This window comes from Podarcis erhardii (assembly GCF_964252035.2).
Source record: "Podarcis erhardii genome assembly, chromosome: 16".
NCBI classification, from domain to species: Eukaryota; Metazoa; Chordata; class Lepidosauria; order Squamata; family Lacertidae; genus Podarcis; species Podarcis erhardii.
This window is the reverse complement of record NC_138514.1, coordinates 35,245,339-35,261,555: the sequence shown is the minus strand read 5'-3', so window position 1 is coordinate 35,261,555 and position 16,217 is coordinate 35,245,339. Positions and strand designations below refer to the sequence as shown.

General features: G+C 47.4%; 1 protein-coding gene across 2 annotated transcripts in view; it reads left to right on the top strand.

The window, feature by feature from the left end:
* ALDH3A2 (aldehyde dehydrogenase 3 family member A2) overlaps window positions 1–16,217 on the top strand; it is a 36,938-nt gene that overhangs the window by 18,642 nt on the left and 2,079 nt on the right. The window contains exons 6-11 of one of the 2 annotated variants that reach the window (XM_081844200.1): window positions 2,478–2,595; window positions 4,066–4,207; window positions 6,975–7,141; window positions 9,380–9,479; window positions 11,331–11,566; window positions 14,511–14,628. In XM_081844200.1, coding sequence (XP_081700326.1) covers window positions 2,478–2,595; window positions 4,066–4,207; window positions 6,975–7,141; window positions 9,380–9,479; window positions 11,331–11,566; window positions 14,511–14,591 — 844 coding nt within the window. In that variant the 3' untranslated portion in view covers window positions 14,592–14,628. The remainder of the gene's footprint in view (window positions 1–2,477; window positions 2,596–4,065; window positions 4,208–6,974; window positions 7,142–9,379; window positions 9,480–11,330; window positions 11,567–14,510; window positions 14,629–16,217) is intronic. The other variant, XM_081844201.1, reaches the window with a different exon arrangement.

Genomic DNA, 16,217 nt, shown 5'->3' with positions numbered 1-16,217 from the left:
GGAAGTTCCTGCTGCTTCCATTTCTGGGCTAAAAGTATCCTCGTAGCTGTGGTAGCATACATAAATAAATTTATATCTTTTTTGGGAATTTCTTCTCCAATTATACCCAACAAAAACACCTGTGGTTTTTTAACAAAGGTATTTTTAAAAACCTTTTTTCAGTTCATTATAGATCATATCCCAGTAGACTTTAACCTTAGTACAAGTCCACCACATATGGAAGAAATTCCCCTCCTTTTCCTTACAATTCCATCTAGAGAGGTTTCTCTGCTCATCTCTGCACCCAAGAGGGCCTGTAGGGAATGAGCTGGCCTTTCAGATATTTGGGGCCTGGGTTGATTTTAGCCAGAAGCCTCCCATGCAAGGGAATGATGTGAGAGATCCCCGCTGGAGACAGCCTGCCCTCTGTTGGCTTTTCTTCCTGTCTGCCTCCTTGCTTCCAACCAGCCCCTGGGAGGCCCTGCCTATCAGCTCCTTAGCAATGAGGAGGCCCCAAAACTAGAATCAGTTGGCTTTGCCCTGGCGCCACCTGCTGTTGGGCTCCCGGCCTTTCGCCCTATGAGTGGTGAAACAGCCCTCTTCTCTTTGCTTGCGGGATGTGAGAAATTGCCCTTCGTTCTAAGCCTTGAATCCAGCTCAGTAGAAAATTCCATGTGTGGTTAATGATGGGTGTTCACAGCGTTATGACATAGGCTGCCTCTTTCCCTGAACCTTGGTTTACTTCTAACCTGCTTGGATGTATTTTGCATCACCAGCTTGCATTGAGCAATCGAGAGCAGGGGAGCCAAAGTTCAAATTCTCCCTCCTCCTCCCCTTTTCAAATAAAATAACAGCTGATGCATTCTGGAAACCTGAGCCGACTTTTGTGGTGGGGAAGGTTTTTTGGGCCTCTCGACGCATGCCAGAAGTGGGCAGCGCAGGAGGGAGAATTTGTACCTATGTGCTTCTGGTTACACGCTTTCTCTCTCTGCATCCAAGGGAGCAGAAGACGTGATCCAAATTCGAGGTTACACTCCAGCCAGGAAGAAACACTCATGGGGGCTCCAGCAAAGGATGTTTGGCCCCAGGAGAGTTAGGAGGAATGGATGGGGAAGTCCAGAAGCCCACAACTGGTCTCACTTTACTTTTTTAAAGTATTTTTTATTAGGAATTTATTTTCTTTTAACTTTTTTTTATTCAAAATTAAAACAAAACATATTATCCAGAAACATATCATCTTCACACACACCCCATTTTTCCTCCCTCCCCCCCCCCCCGGCTTCCCTCAGTTCCAGTCTTTGATTTCTCTGAGAATGCTGTTTTCTGCATGTTACACAGTTGTATAGATCCTCAGACTATTTAGCTGATTATCATCAATAAAAAGTTAGTGAATGTTTATTCGAAGCCAGCCAAGGAGTCCAGTTCGCTCTGTTGCGTCTTCAAATACAGTTTTTCCAGTTCTGCATAGTCCATCAATTTTTCTTGCCATGATTCTTTAGTTGGGATTTCTTCAGTCTGCCATCCTTGTACTATTAGAACTCTCGCGGCCGTTGTCGCCTACATGAAGATGTTTTTCAGCTTTTTGGGCAGATCTTTCCCTACAATTCCCTACAAAACTAATTTCAACAAAACATTTTATCAGAAAACATATCATTCTTAATTCCCCCCCCCCATTTCCCCCCTCCCCATAAAATAACCCCCCCCCCCCACTTCCCTCAAATCCTCTCTCTGGTTTATCAACAAGTGTTATTCTCTGCATGTTACAGATCTGATTAACTGTTATAAATAAAAGTTTGTGAGTGTTTCTTCAAAACCTGCCAAGGAGTCCAGTTCGTTTTGTTGCTTCTTTAAGTACAGTGGTACCTCGGGTTAAGTACTTAATTCGTTCCGCAGGTCTGTTCTTAACCTGTAACTGTTCTTAACCTGAAGCACCACTTTAGCTAATGGGGCCTCCTGCTGCCGCTGCATGATTCCTGTTCTCATCCTGAAGGAAAGTTCTTAACCTGAGGTACTATTTCTGGGTTAGCAGAGTTTGTAACCTGAAGCGTATGTAACCTGAAGCGTATGTAACCCGAAGCGTATGTAACCCGAGGTACCACTGTACTTTGTAAAGCGTTCCCATTCATCTTTAAAGTCACAGTTATCCTTGTCCCGGAGTTTGTATGTCACAACTGGCCTCTCAACCTGGGGTTCCCCGTCCCTGACGTTGGAGCATGTTGGTTTTGCAGTTGTGCATCAGACGTTCTGCCGTCATGGGTGGGTGAGGTCCTGGGGAACCCCAAAGGATGCAGTCTCCCAAACAGCAATTATCAGATCACTTAGGAAGGCTGCACATTGCCAATTGATTCTCTTTCAACACTGCGATGTCTTGGTGTAGCCCAGATGGGATTTAGTAGTGAAATCCCCTCCCCACCGCCCTTTGAAAAGGTTTACCTCTCCCAAGACACTGGTCCATGGCGTTAGATCTGAGGTCTCTCTTTCCTCCTTTTTCCCTGCAGGCGGATCACATGGGGGAAATTCATGAATTGCGGACAGACCTGCATCGCCCCCGACTACATTCTGTGCGACCCGTCCATCCAAAACCAAATAGTGGAGACGGTTAAGAAGACGCTGAAGGTGAGGTGTTAGAATCGGGCAGATGTGTTCACAGTGTGCCTCGTGCCATCGAGGGTACATGGCTTTACAGTCATAGCTTGGAAGTCGAATGGAATCTGTTCCGGAAGTCCGTTCGACTTCCGAAACATTTGGAAACCAAAGCGCGGCTTCTGATTGGCTGCAGGAAGTTCCTGCAGCCAATCGGAAGCCCTGTCGGACGTTCGGGTTCCAAAGAACCTTCGCAAACCGGGACACTCACTTCCGGGTTTGCAGCATTCGGGAGCCAAAACGTCCCAGTACCAAGGCGTTGGGGATCTAAGGTACGACTGTATTTTTCCATCACATTTCTAAGCCAAAGACCTGGAATGGTCATGCCAGGGCATTGGGAACCCCAAGGCTGTGACGCTTTGCGGTTTAAAGTTTTTGAGTCTCTTATTTTCCTTGCGTCCACCCTTTTCTGATTGCTTGCTTGTTAACAAGTCAATAAAATGGCTAGTTAGGACTACAAGAAGTTTTGTAAGGAGAAACATATGAAATATTGCAAAATAGAGAAAGAATAGAGATATTAGTTATGAGATTTAAAAGTAATAGTGAAAGTCAGAAATGTAAATTAATTGAATAGATTGGAAAATTTTCAGATGTGACTGATGGAAGTCAAAAAATTGTATAAGATATAAAAGTATGTTTAGTTACTGTATTTTCTGGCGTATAAGACTACTTTTTAACCCAGGAAAATCTTCTCAAAAGTTGGGGGTCGTCTTATATGCCAGCTACAGCAGCAGCTCCTGCAGCAACTCCCCACCAAAGGACAAAACGGCAGCAAATTAAATCAGAGGACACCAAGCTCTCTAGATGAAGCAGAAATACGCCTGGAAATTGGCCCCAGAAGCCCCCACAATCACCAGCAACAGAACTGGTGCTCCCGGTAGTAGACCACTAGCAAATTCCACGAGAAAAAAAAGCAGTTAAAAATCCTCCCAAAATGCTTCAGCAGGTCCGACAAAAGCAATAACCGAGCGAAGTTCAGCGACGTCCTAGCGACTGAGGAAGCTAGCCAAAGAGGAAGCCCTCCGGCTCGCTCCTCTGTTTAAATGGACCCCCCCACGCCCCCCCCACGCCCCCAGTCACTGGAAAGTGGAGCGGATTTCCGAGCCGGACTAGAGACTGTTTTTTAAAATTTTTATTTGGCGTGCGTTGGAAGAGGGGTAGTCTTATCCGGCGAGTATATCCCAAACTCAATATTTTAACTGGAAAAGTTGGGGGGTCGTCTTATACGCCCAGTCGTCTTATACGCCCAGTCGTCTTATACGCCCAGTCGTCTTATACGCCGGAAAATAAGGTATTGTTGAAAATGATAGGTTAAAAAACTAATAACAATTTATATAGAGATATATAAAAGTCAATAAAATGAAAACAAAATTTAAAAAACCAGGAGGCTAGCCCTCCCAGCCACCCTGAGCCAACGTGGCCTCGTTGACCCTCCCCTGGCAGGAGTTTTACGGCGAGGACATGAAGAAATCCCCGGACTACGAGAGGATTGTGAACAAACGCCATTTCAAGAGACTCATGGGCCTCCTGGAAGGGCAGAAGATCGCTTATGGCGGGGAAGCGGATGAATCCACGTGCTTCATAGGTAAGGCCGGGAGGGATGTGAGTTTCGTTCTGAATCTCAGGTCATGTTTTTCGGATGCATAGGCAGAAGCAATCTGCATGCCTCTTCTGTGCGGAGGAGGAGGAAGAATGGTTCGGTTGGGTGGATAAATACATGTTGTGCATGTGATTAAAAACAGGGTGTTTACAGCAGTGTTGCAAAAGGGAAAGCTCTGCTTCTGCCTGCAGAAGGCTGCGGGTTCAATGCCCTGCTCTGACTCCGCAAAAGGCAGCTTCCTACATTCCTCTTTAAATCAGACCATGAGGACTAGAATCTTGCTTTGTTTTCAAGAGCTGTGGCCGAGTGGTAAGAGCGTCAGCTTTTGCATGCAGCTGGGGCTGGGATGCCCCACCTCCACCCCAATGTCTGAAACTCTGGAGAGCTGCTGCCAGTCAGTGTAGGCATCCTACCAGATGTCAAAGAGAAGAACAACTACCAGACTTTTAGAAGACATCTGAAGGCAGCCCTCTTTAGGGAAGCTTTTAATGTTTAATAGGTTATTGTATTTTAATATTCTGTTGGAAGCCACCCAGAGTGGCTGGGGAAGCCCAGCCAGATGGGTGGGGTATAAATAATAAATTATAATTATAATTATTATCATTATAGGCAATACTGAACAAGATAGAGCAGCAGTCTGACCATGTATATAAGGCAACGTCTTGTATTTAAAGGATCATCCTTTTAGCCAACTTTAAAAGTGCCCCCAGGAAGCAGATTATTTTTTTAACAACCTAATTTTTAATACAAAGATGTGCAACAATTGCAAACAGCTTTTTTTCCAAATTTCATTTCTCACACTGGAAGCCCCCCTCCCCTTTTTTTAAGACATGGGCGTTGTCTGAGTCATCAGAGCATGAGGCTCTTAATCTCAGGGCTGTGGGTTCGAGCCCCGTGTTGGGCAAAATAATAATAAATCTTAATAATAAATTTTATTTATACCCTGCCCTCCCCGGCCAGAGCTGGGCTCAGGGCGGCTAACACCAATAAAATCACAGTAAAAACAAAATAGGGGAGAAAGGGGGGGGGGAGAAAGGAAAAAAAAACCCACTTTAAAATACAGGTTAAAATGCAATTTTTAAAAAGTAGCTGATAAATCAAGACCATAAGGGGAGGGAAGCATAAGGGTCAGACCGAGATTCCTGCCTTGCAAGGGGTTGAGCTAGATGACTCTCGTGGTCCCCCCCAACTCTGCAATTCTATGATTCTGTGAAATCTAAAAGCAAAGCAGGTGTGCTGTTCAGAACCTCTGCATCAGAAGTGGGGAAAACCTGAGCAACAAATAGGCAGCAAGGTGGCGCCCCCACCTGGCCGGAGTTGATACTGAAGAGGCTCCCTTATAAGATTTCTGTGGCATCAGGCTCACTCAACCACTTGGGTACAATGCCCTTGCCATGTAGGGTCCTCAGGCTGAATATTGCCAGGTGGAAATGTTGGGGTGATCCTATTATTATTATTATCATCATCATCATCATCATCATCATCACCTTTAAGCTCTTCCCCCAAATCACAGGTGAATTGCAGGGGAGGCTGGTTGTGAGGAGAGGTGGAGAGTTTTTAGAACTGAGGGCTAGCAGCTTGAGAAGTTTATATGGAAGCTAGCGTGGGATTTGGAGCCCAATCCTTTGCAGCTCTACTCAGAAGCAAACTCCCTTCTGGTGCCTGCTGACCTGTACAAGTTGACTTGTCTCTGAATCCCCTTTTAATTAACTTTAGAACCGTGTTCTTTTTAATACCTGTTTCAGCTTATTAATAATTTGAATGCCTTTTTTTTGTAAACTGCTTGGGCTTTAAAAAAAATTGAACTGTAATTAAATACAGAATTATTATTAATATTTTTTTTAAAAAAATAACAGCTGCAAAGTGAGCGCAAATGGATTCCATGCAGGGTTTACTCCCAGGGAAGCATGCAAAGGATTGGCATGAGAATCTTTTCAGCTGGAGACGTTCTGGTTCAATTTTGGAAATGTTAGGTTTTTTTGTATCCTGTTAATGCACCATTAGGATGCGGGTGGCGCTGTGGGTTAAACCACAGAGCCTAGGACTTGCCGATCAGAAGGTCGGCGGTTCGAATCCCCGCGACAAGGTGAGCTCCTGTTGCTCGGTCCCTGCTCCTGCCAACCTAGCAGTTCGAAAGCACGTCAAAGTGCAAGTAGATAAATAGGTACCGCTCCGGCGGGAAGGTAAATGCCGTTTCCGTGCGCTGTTCTGGTTCGCCAGAAGCGGCTTAGTCCTTCTGGCCACATGACCCGGAAGCTGTACGCCGGCTCCCTTAGCCAGTAAAGCGAGATGAGCGCTGCAACCCCAGAGTCGTCCACGACTGGATCTAATGGTCAGGGGTCCCTTTACCTTTACCTTAATGCACCATTAATTAATTAAAGAGGTTTATATACCACCCATTCGCTGGGTGGTTTCTAGTACAGTGGTACCTCGGGTTACATCCGCTTCAGGTTACAGACTCCGCTAACCCAGAAATAGTGCTTCAGGTTAAGAACTTTGCTTCAGGATGAGAACAGAAATCAGGCTCCGGCGGCGCAGCGGCAGCAGGAGGCCCCATTAGCTAAAGTGGTGCTTCAGGTTAAGAACAGTTTCAGGTTAAGAACAGCCCTCCAGAACAAATTAAGTACTTAACCTGAGGTACCGCTTTACTGCTAAGTGGGCAGAGCACCCGCTTTGCACCCAGGTTCGATCCCCAACATCTCCTGTTTAAAAAGGACCAGGTTGCACCCTGGACTCACCTGTTTTCTCTCAGCACCAACCATTCTCACGGACGTCAGCCGGGAATCCAAGGTCATGCAGGAGGAGATCTTCGGCCCCATCCTGCCCATCGTCACCGTCAAGGGCCTGGACGACGCCATCCAGTTCATCAACCAGCGGGAGAAGCCCCTGGCCCTTTACGTCTTCGCCGACAACAAGAAGGTAAGAGTTCAGAGGTCCGGGTTTCGCACTCGGGTGACGGAGCTCGTCGGGTCAAGCCTTTCGGGACACAAACCACTTCCGGGCGGCGGCGATTCGTTCCGGCCTCAGTCCTGGTTGCAAACCATTTGGGTTCCAGTCCTAGTACTTAGAGACAGATTACCCCCACAGTGGAGAAAGTAGTCGTTCTTCCTGGTATCCACTGAGAGCATGAATTTGTCCTTTTTAAAGCCACGGTTATTATTATTATTATTATTATTATTAATAATTTTTATTTATACCCCGCCCTCCCCAACCAAGGCTAGGCTCAGGACAGCTAACAAGCAATAATAAAAACAAGTTGAATGAATACAACTTAAAAACAAGATTAAAATAAACATTAAAATATTGAAACGCAGCCTCATCACAGGAGGAGAAAGGAAAAAGAAAAAAGACTATTACTATTCCTCCTTTATTTCAGTCTGTCTCTGCATTGGACTTGAAACTTTTCACATATGGAATTGTTTGTGTACAGTGGGCGCTCGGGTTGCAAACGTGATCTGTGCACGTTCGCAACCTGCAGCTTTTGCAACCCGCAGCTCTGTGTTTGCGCATGCGCAGGTCACAATTCGGCGCTTCTGTGCATGTGCAAAGTGTGATTTAGTGCTTCTGCATGAGCGCTGAAACCCGGGAGTAACTAGTTCCGGTACTTCTGGGTTTTGGCGCGTCCATAAGGTTTATGGGAAGCAATTCACAGACAGCGTCAAATCCACAATTTCTTACACTTTATTTTGTTCATGAATTGCTTCCTAGGACGCCTCTGGACGCGATTATCGCAGTGCAGTAGAGGCATTTATAAGAACAGTAAAAACAAAACAAAACAAATTACATATATAAAAACAGTTCGAGCAACTGTATGTACACACACACACACTTCAAATCTAGTGCAGGTGCCATATAAAGATGTCAATTAGAAGATTCTGTTGGAAGATGAAAAGTCTTCAACGGGGGCCAATAAGGTGATAGAAAAGGCTGCTTTCTGATTCTTAACGGGAGTTCCAGAAGGCGGGAGCTGTCACGCTATAGGCCGAATTCTAACCTTGTATGGAATGGACTTTCTGATAAGGTAATAATAATAATAATAATAATAATAATAATAATAATAATAATAATAAAATAATGTATATCCCGCCCTCCCCAGCTGAAGCCGGGCTCAGAGCGGCTAACAACAGTAAAATAATACAACATTCTAAAATCAATTCATTATAAAATCAGTTCAAATCAGATTAATGGCAATCAATGGGCTAGAGTTCTATGAGGATTACCAAAGGAGAGGGTCAGACTGTGCCTTGGCCAAAGGCCTGGTGGAACAGCTCTGTCTTGCAGGCCCTGTAGAAAGATGTCAAGTCCCGCAGGGCCCTAGTCTCTTGTGACGGAGTGTTCCACCAGATCGGGGCCACAGTCGATAAAGCCCTGGCTCTGCTTGAGGCCAGCCTAACCTCCCTGTGGCCCGGGCCCTCCAAGTTGTTTTTGTTTGAAGACCGTAAGGTCCTCCGTGGGGCATACCAGGAAAGGCGGTCCTGTAGGTACGAGGGTCCTAGGCTGTGAACGGCTGTCTCCTGCAGAGTGCAGTGATCCATTGATCAGGGCATCCCGGTTTTGAGCTGTGTGACCAGGTGGCGCTGTGGGTTAAACCACAGAGCCTAGGACTTGCCAATCAGAAGGTCAGCAGTTCGAATCCCCGTGACAGGGTGAGCTCCCGTTGCTCAGTCCTTGCTCCTGCCAACCTAACAGTTTGAAAGCACGTCAAGGTGCAAGTAGATAAATAGGTACCACTCCAGCGGGAAGGTAAACGGCATTTCCATGCGCTGCTCTGGTTCGCCAGAAGCGGCTTAGTCATGCTGGCCACATGACCCAGAAGCTGTACGCCGGCTCCCTCGGCCAATAAAGCGAGATGAGCACCGCAGCCCCAGAGTCGGCCACAACTGGACCTAATGGTCAGGGGTCCCTTTACCTTTACCTAGGCCTCTGCCCACCAGGAACTTGGTCCCAATTCCATTTCAGGTTCTCGTTCATCGACCCATTCCGGTAAGACAGCGGAACCAAACCTGCCTCCCCCAAATACTGAGGTGTTATTTATTCCGTCCCGCCAGTTAATCAGCCCGAGAGCGAGTTGATGGATCTGTTGCTTGAGCTAGTTATAAGCTTGCGGTCTCATTTCCCTCTCTTATTCGCCCCCCTTCTTTTCCCTCTCCCTCCCAGATAATCAAAAGGATGATTGCAGAGACTTCCAGCGGAGGGGTGACAGCCAACGATGTTCTGATGCACTTCACTCTCCCTTGCTTCCCGTTTGGAGGCGTTGGTGAGTCAGTCGCCCCTCAGGGACATGGGGGGGGTGCCAAGATGCCAGGGGAGGACATGGGATTGGATGGGGGCTTCCTTGGCAGACTTTGCTAATCAGGAGGAGTTTTGCCTCAGGCCGTGGCGCAAGCTGTTCTGCCTCAGAACTCCCTCCCTGTTCTGAGGTTACTTATGGCAGCCTATTTTACATGGCTGTTGTGAACTATAATAATAATAATAATAATAATAATAATAATAATAATAATAATAATACAGTGGTGCCTCGCAAGACGAAATTAATCCGTTCCGTGAGGCTCTTCGTATAGCGTTTTTTTTGTCTTGCGAAGCAAGCCCATTGACAGCTTAGCGGATTAGCGCTATTAGTGGTTTAGCGGCTTTTAGCGGATCAGCTGATAAGCGGCTTAGCGGCTTAGGAAAAGGGGGGGGAAAGGGGAAAAACCCCACAGGAACTCGCAAGACATTTCGTCTTGCAAAGCAAGCCCATAGGGAAATTCGTTTTGCGAAGCGCCTCCAAAACGGAAAACCCTTTCGTCTAGCGGGTTTTCCGTCCTGCGAGGCGTTCGTCTTGCGGGGCACCACTGTAATAATAATAATAATTAATAATTAATTTTATTTATACCCCACCCTCCCCGGCCAGAGCCGGGCTCAGGGCAGCTAACACCAATAAAATCACAGTGAAAACATAATAGGGGGGAAAGAGGGTGCGGGGAGAAAAAACCCAATTTAAAATACAGGTTAAAATGCAATTTAAAATGCAGCCTCATTTTAAAGTAGCTGATAAATCAAAGCGATAAGGGGAGGGAAACATAAGGGTCAGACTGAGTCCAAACCAAAGGCCAGGCGGAACAGCTCCGTCTTGCAGGCCCTGCTGAAAGATGTCAAGTCCCGCAGGGCCCTAGTCTCTTGTGACAGAGCGTTCCACCAAGTCGGGGCCAGTGCTGAAAAGGCCCTGGTTGAGACCAACCTAACCTCCTTGAGGTTGGAACCTCCAAAGTGTTGTTATTTGTGGACCTTAAGGTCCTTCGCGGGGCATACCAGGAGAGGCGGTCCTGTAGGTACGTGGGTCCTAGGCCGTCCCTAAAGCCTGGCACTCGCTTGATCCTGGTTTGCCCAGGGTTTTAGATTTACGTGATCTCCCTCGGTATCCTTTGTGATTTTTATCCGTGGTCCTTTGTCCCATTGGCCAACATCAGGATTTTACAGCATTGTACCCACATTGCTCTGAAATCCATTTCAATGAAAAAACAAATGAACACATTAACACACTTTGAACATGCAGTGCTATATGAATTATGTTTGTTTATCATTTATTATATACTTAGCTTAATATAACCAAATATTGTTTTTATTTTTGCTAATTTATCATAACACTATTTATACCAGTTTTATTTAGTAACAATTATCATAACCCTCATTATTACTACGTAATAATGGGTTGTATCTGGCTATGTCTTACTCAGAGTAGGCTCATTGAAATGAAGGAATATACTTTAACTCTCAGTCTGACTTAGTTGGAGTCTTTTCTTGCAGAGCTATATATTGTTGGATGGTTTGTGGTTTTCTTTTTTTCTTTTTTTTTTTGGCAGCTTGAGGACTTGTGGCTTTTTTCGGCTTCGCTATACAGTACATTATTGGTTGAGGACTAGTTACTAATTTTGACAGATCTGTAGGCTAATTGCTTTGAGGGCTAGTGAATTGTGGGGGGGGGGGTTTGGCAGATCGATTTACCCAGCTTCCCTCTCCTACTTGATGGGTTTTTGATTTGCTCCTGCAAGGTCAAAGGAAGTGGACCAAACTCTTTCCCCCATGCTTAGACCTTGCTTGCCATTGTGTCCCCGCCCCCCCCTTCTAGGTAACAGCGGGATGGGGGCCTACCACGGCCGGTTCACCTTTGAGACCTTCTCCCACAAACGGGCCTGCCTTGTCCGGGCCCTCAAGATGGAAGCTGTCAACAACCTCCGCTACCCGCCCAGCAGCCGCAAGAAGGTAGATTGGGCCAAGTTCTTTGTCCTGCAGAAGTTCAACAAACGCAAGATTGGGCTTGCCCTCCTGGCAGTCTTGGGCATCCTGGTGGCCGTCGTAGTCAAGGTGAGCTGTTGGCATATACTGGCTGGACTAATAATAATAATAATAATTTATCATTTATACCCCACCCATCTGGCTGGGTTTCCCCAGCCACTCTGGGCAGCTCCCAACAGAATATTAAAATCACGATAAAACATCAAACATTAAAAACTTCCCTGTACAGTGGTACCTTGGGTTACAGACGCTTCAGGTTATAGACTCCGCTAACCCAGAAATAGTACCTCGGGTTAAGAACTTTGCTTCAGGGTGAGAACAGAAATCGCACGGCGGCGGCAGCAGGCCCCATTAGCCAAAGTGATACCTCAGGTTAAGAACAGTTTCAGGTTAATAACAGACTTCCGGAATGAATTAAGTTCTTAACCCGAGGTACCACTGTACAGGGTTACTTTCAGATGTCTTCTAAAAGTCAGGTAGTTGTTTATTTCCTTGGCATCTGGTGGGAGGGCGTTCCACAGGGCAGGCGCCACCACCGAGAAGGCCCTCTGCCTGGTTCCCTGTAACCTCACATCTCGCAGGGAGGGAACCGCCAGAAGGCCCTCAGCACTGGACCTCAGTGTCCAGGTTGAACGATGGGAGTGGAGACGCTCCTTCAGGTATACTGGGCCGAGACCATTTAGGCCTTTAAAGGTCAGCACCAACACTTTGAATTGTGCTTGGAAACGTATTGGGAGCCAATGCAGGTCTCTCAGGACTGGTGTTATGTGGTCTTGGTGGCCGCTCCCAGTCACCAGTCTAGCTGCCGCATTCTGGATTAGTTGTAGTTTCCGGGTCACCTCCAAAGTTGGCCGCATGTAGAGCGCGTTGCAGTAGTCCAAGTGGGAGATAACCAGAGCATGCACCACTGTGGCGAGACAGTCTGCGGGCAGGTAGGGTCTCAGCCTACGTACCAGATGGAGCTGGGAGACAGCAGAGGAATGGTTGGAGGCACCAGCAGAGACTCAGAGCCCGAGAGTGGGGGGACGATGAGGGAGAAGACCAGGAAGAGAAGTCGGAAGCTGAAGAGCAACCAGGGCTTAGTGAGAAGGAAGAGGCTGTGACAGAGAGCAGTCTAGAATCAGAGTCAGAAGCTGGAGCAGGAGAGGAGGGAGGCCGAGAGGCCGAGATGAGTTTGGAGGGGCACAGGGGTCTCCCCTTCCTGCAGCAAGAAGCTGCTCTACAGCAGCCAGTGTGGTGCAGTGGTTAAGAGCGGTAGTCTCGTAATCTGGTGAACCGGGTTCGCTTCCCCGCTCCTCCACATGCAGCTGCTGGGTGACCTTGGGCCAGTCACGCTTCTCTGAAGTCTCTCAGCCCCACTCACCTCACAGAGTGTTTGTTGTGGGGGAAAAAGGGAAAGGAGAATGTTAGCCACTTTGAGACTCCTTCGGGTAGTGATAAAGCGGGATATCAAATCCAAACTCTTCTTCTTCTTTCCCCCCTTGTCTCCCAGAACCAGGAGAGGCAAGAAAAGGGCAGAGAAGAAATTAGCGTTAATGCAGGCGTACTCTCAGATTGCATAGGGAAAACCCTGGAGAGGAAGGGACTTATGCAGCTGTGAGAAGGCAGGGATTTTCAGTCTCCGCAACAGCTTCATGGGGCAAGGCCTGGCAGAGATGAGTCGCTGTACTCCTTAGGCCTGACGCTCCTGTGCAGATAGTGGATTTTTCGTGTGGTTTACTGCTGGCTCGCTCCTGTCGGCCTTCCCAGCGGAGCTTAACTGGGAGCTAAGGTGTCCGTCCTTGCTGGGACTCTGCTGAAAGGAGGTGGGGTGTCGGAAGGGCTGTTGGGTCACGGAAAAGGGCGAAGGCCCAGTTCCTGGCTGCCCTGGAAGGCAGAACTAATGAGCTTGGGTTAAAGGAGGGTCGATTTCGGCTGAACTTTAGAAGGAACATCAGAACAGTAGCGTGGAAAGCAGGGAGACCAGACGGTAGGAGGAGCCAGAGCAAAACGGTAGGCGGAGCTAGAGCTAGTAGTTCTGATTGGTTGTAAGAAGGCAGGCGGGGCGGGAGTTGGCTGAAGGCCAGCTGTGGTTGGTGCACTGTTTTAAGGGCTGTTCCTTTATGGGGGGTTTTCGCTCTTATTTTACTCCTCTTGTAAATCGCCCGGCAACTTGTGCAAAAGGTGGCATACTTTGCTTAAGACAGAATGAGTGCTCACACACACGTCTTTGTAAACCGCTCAGAGGCAACTGTAGTTCAGTGGTTTAAATATGTAAGTGAAATTGAATATATAAATTATCTGAATAATTGTGCGGGGGGCAGAGAAGGAGTGAGTGAGCTGCCCCCAGAAAGAGATGGAGTGGGAACGGTTTCTAAGACCCGTGTGGCTCTTTGGGGCGGTTGATTGCTCTGTTCTCTTTACCTAGGAATTTGGTTAAATTGGGGAATGTTAATTATTGTCCTCTCTACACTTTATCTGTGCTTGCTTTAGGATGGTGTGGTTCATTTCTTCATTATCTTTACAGATTCTGTCATTTTTTGTTACACCGTTGTCATTTACTTCTGTACATTTCTATTATCATTACTTCATCTCATTGCTCACTGCCTTGGGACTGGAAATATTCAGTGAAGAGCAGGTTATAGACGCACAGAAATAAAAAATGAAAATAGATAGGCACTGGGAGGCCCCATCTGATTTTCTAAGTTCTGCTCTTCCGGCCCCCATTGCTGCCTTAAACCAGATTCTCTTCTCTGACATCATTGCCCAGAGGGAACCTTTTGGCTCTCCAGACATTGCTGGACTCCAACTCCCATAATTCCACTGGCCGGTGGCCCTGCAGCCTGCTGGGAGTTGAAGTCCAACAACAGCTGCAGCCTCTGTACAGGTTCCCCAAGGCCTGGCACTCCTCTGTATGGGTGTGTTCCTTCCCTACAAGAACTCGGCCCACGAGCCGAACGCCTGTTAAGTCTGACAAAAGCAGGGGTTGCCCCCTTACCCAATCTATTTCTCATTTTCTTCTGGTTCTTCCCAGAACAGCCGGGTTGGGCTAGGGATTAAGACCTTGCTGGCTGCAGTGGCCACACAGAGAATGTGGAACCTCGGTAGGAAGTGATGAAACCCATATTCAAAGCCGGCGCAGTTCAGGGGAGGTAGGACTCTCCTTTCTTGCTATTCCGTGCCCTTCTCCCGTGTGGCCCCTGCATGCGGCTTGCACAGACGCGGGGGCCGCATGATTAAAAAATGGCATGCGCTCGGTTGTGACTGAGCAGCATCGGGGAAAGAGTTCAGTTCAGGGGTGAGGAACCACAGCGGTCTTGCAGGCCCAGTGGGTGTACAAAACCCATCATTCCAGCAAAATGATCAAGGGGATCAAAATGACTCCTCTACTAGGAAAAAATGGCAGCCTTTGGGGCTTTTCGGTTCGGAGAAAAGGCAAGTCAGAAGTGACAGGATAATATATAATAATTATTATTATTATTTATTTATACCCCGCCCATCTGGCTGGGCTTCCCCAGCCACTCTGGGTGGCTTCCAACCAAATATTGAAATACAGTAATGCATCAAACATTAAAAGCTTCCCTAAACAGGGCTGCCTTCAGATGTCTTCTAAAAGTCTGGTAGTTGTTGTTATCTTTGACATCTGATGCCACTACCGAGAAGGCCCTCTGCCTGGTTCCCTGTAGCTTTGCTTCTCACAATGAGGGAACCACCAGAAGGCCCTCGGAGCTGGACCTCAATGTCCGGGCAGAACGATGGGGGTGGAGATGCTCCTTCAGGTATACTGGGCCGAGGCCGTTTAGTGCTTTCAAGGTCAGCACCAACACCTTGAATTGTGCTTAGAAATGTACTGGGAGCCAATGTAGGTCTTTCAAGACCGGTTTTATGTGGTTTCGGTGGCCGTTCCCAGTCACCAGTCTAGGATAGACTTCTATAGAATTATGCGTGGCACGGAGAAATTGGACAGAGAGAAGTTTTTCTCTCCTCTTAACACGAGAACTCGTGGGCATCTTCAGAGGTTGGAAGATTCAGGACAGATGGAAGGAATTGTTTCTTCACGCAGCGCATTGTTGAGCTGTGGAACTCCCTCCCACAAGAGTGGTGCTGGCTTTAAAAGATGCTTCAAATGCTATCAGCGGCTCGGCTCTGCCTCCAAAGTTGGAGGCAGTGATGCTTCTGAATACCAGTTGTTGGGAACTGTAGGAGGAGATTGTGCTCTTGTGCCCAGATTCTGCTTGCAGGTTCCCTGTGACGGGCATCTGGTTGGCCCCGGGGAGAACTGGACTGGGTGGGCCCTTGGCCTGAACAGCAGGCTCTTCTCATGTAACCTGTGGCCAGGCTACTGGCTGGGGGCCTTGGGAGTCCAGCAACACAGAATCATAGACTTGTGGAGTCGGCCTCTAGTCCTGCAATGCAGAATCTCAGCTATAAACACATGATAGATGGCTATCCAATCTTTGCTTAAAGACCTTCAGTGAAGGAAGGAGAGTCCGCCATCTCTTGTGGGAGTCTGTTCCACTGTCAAATGGCTCATATTGGCAGAGAGGTCTTCCTCAGTCTCCCCATCCCTGATCTAGCAGCGCCTCGGACGCAAGATCTCTCATCGTTTTTGTGGATAACAAAAAGATCAAGTTATATCTTCTGGTATGCATCCTGGGGCCAATGAGATGCTTCTGTTTTTGTGTGTGGCTTGCAATGATCTGCTGATGAATTTAGAATGGGAGTTGGAAGGGACCCTGCA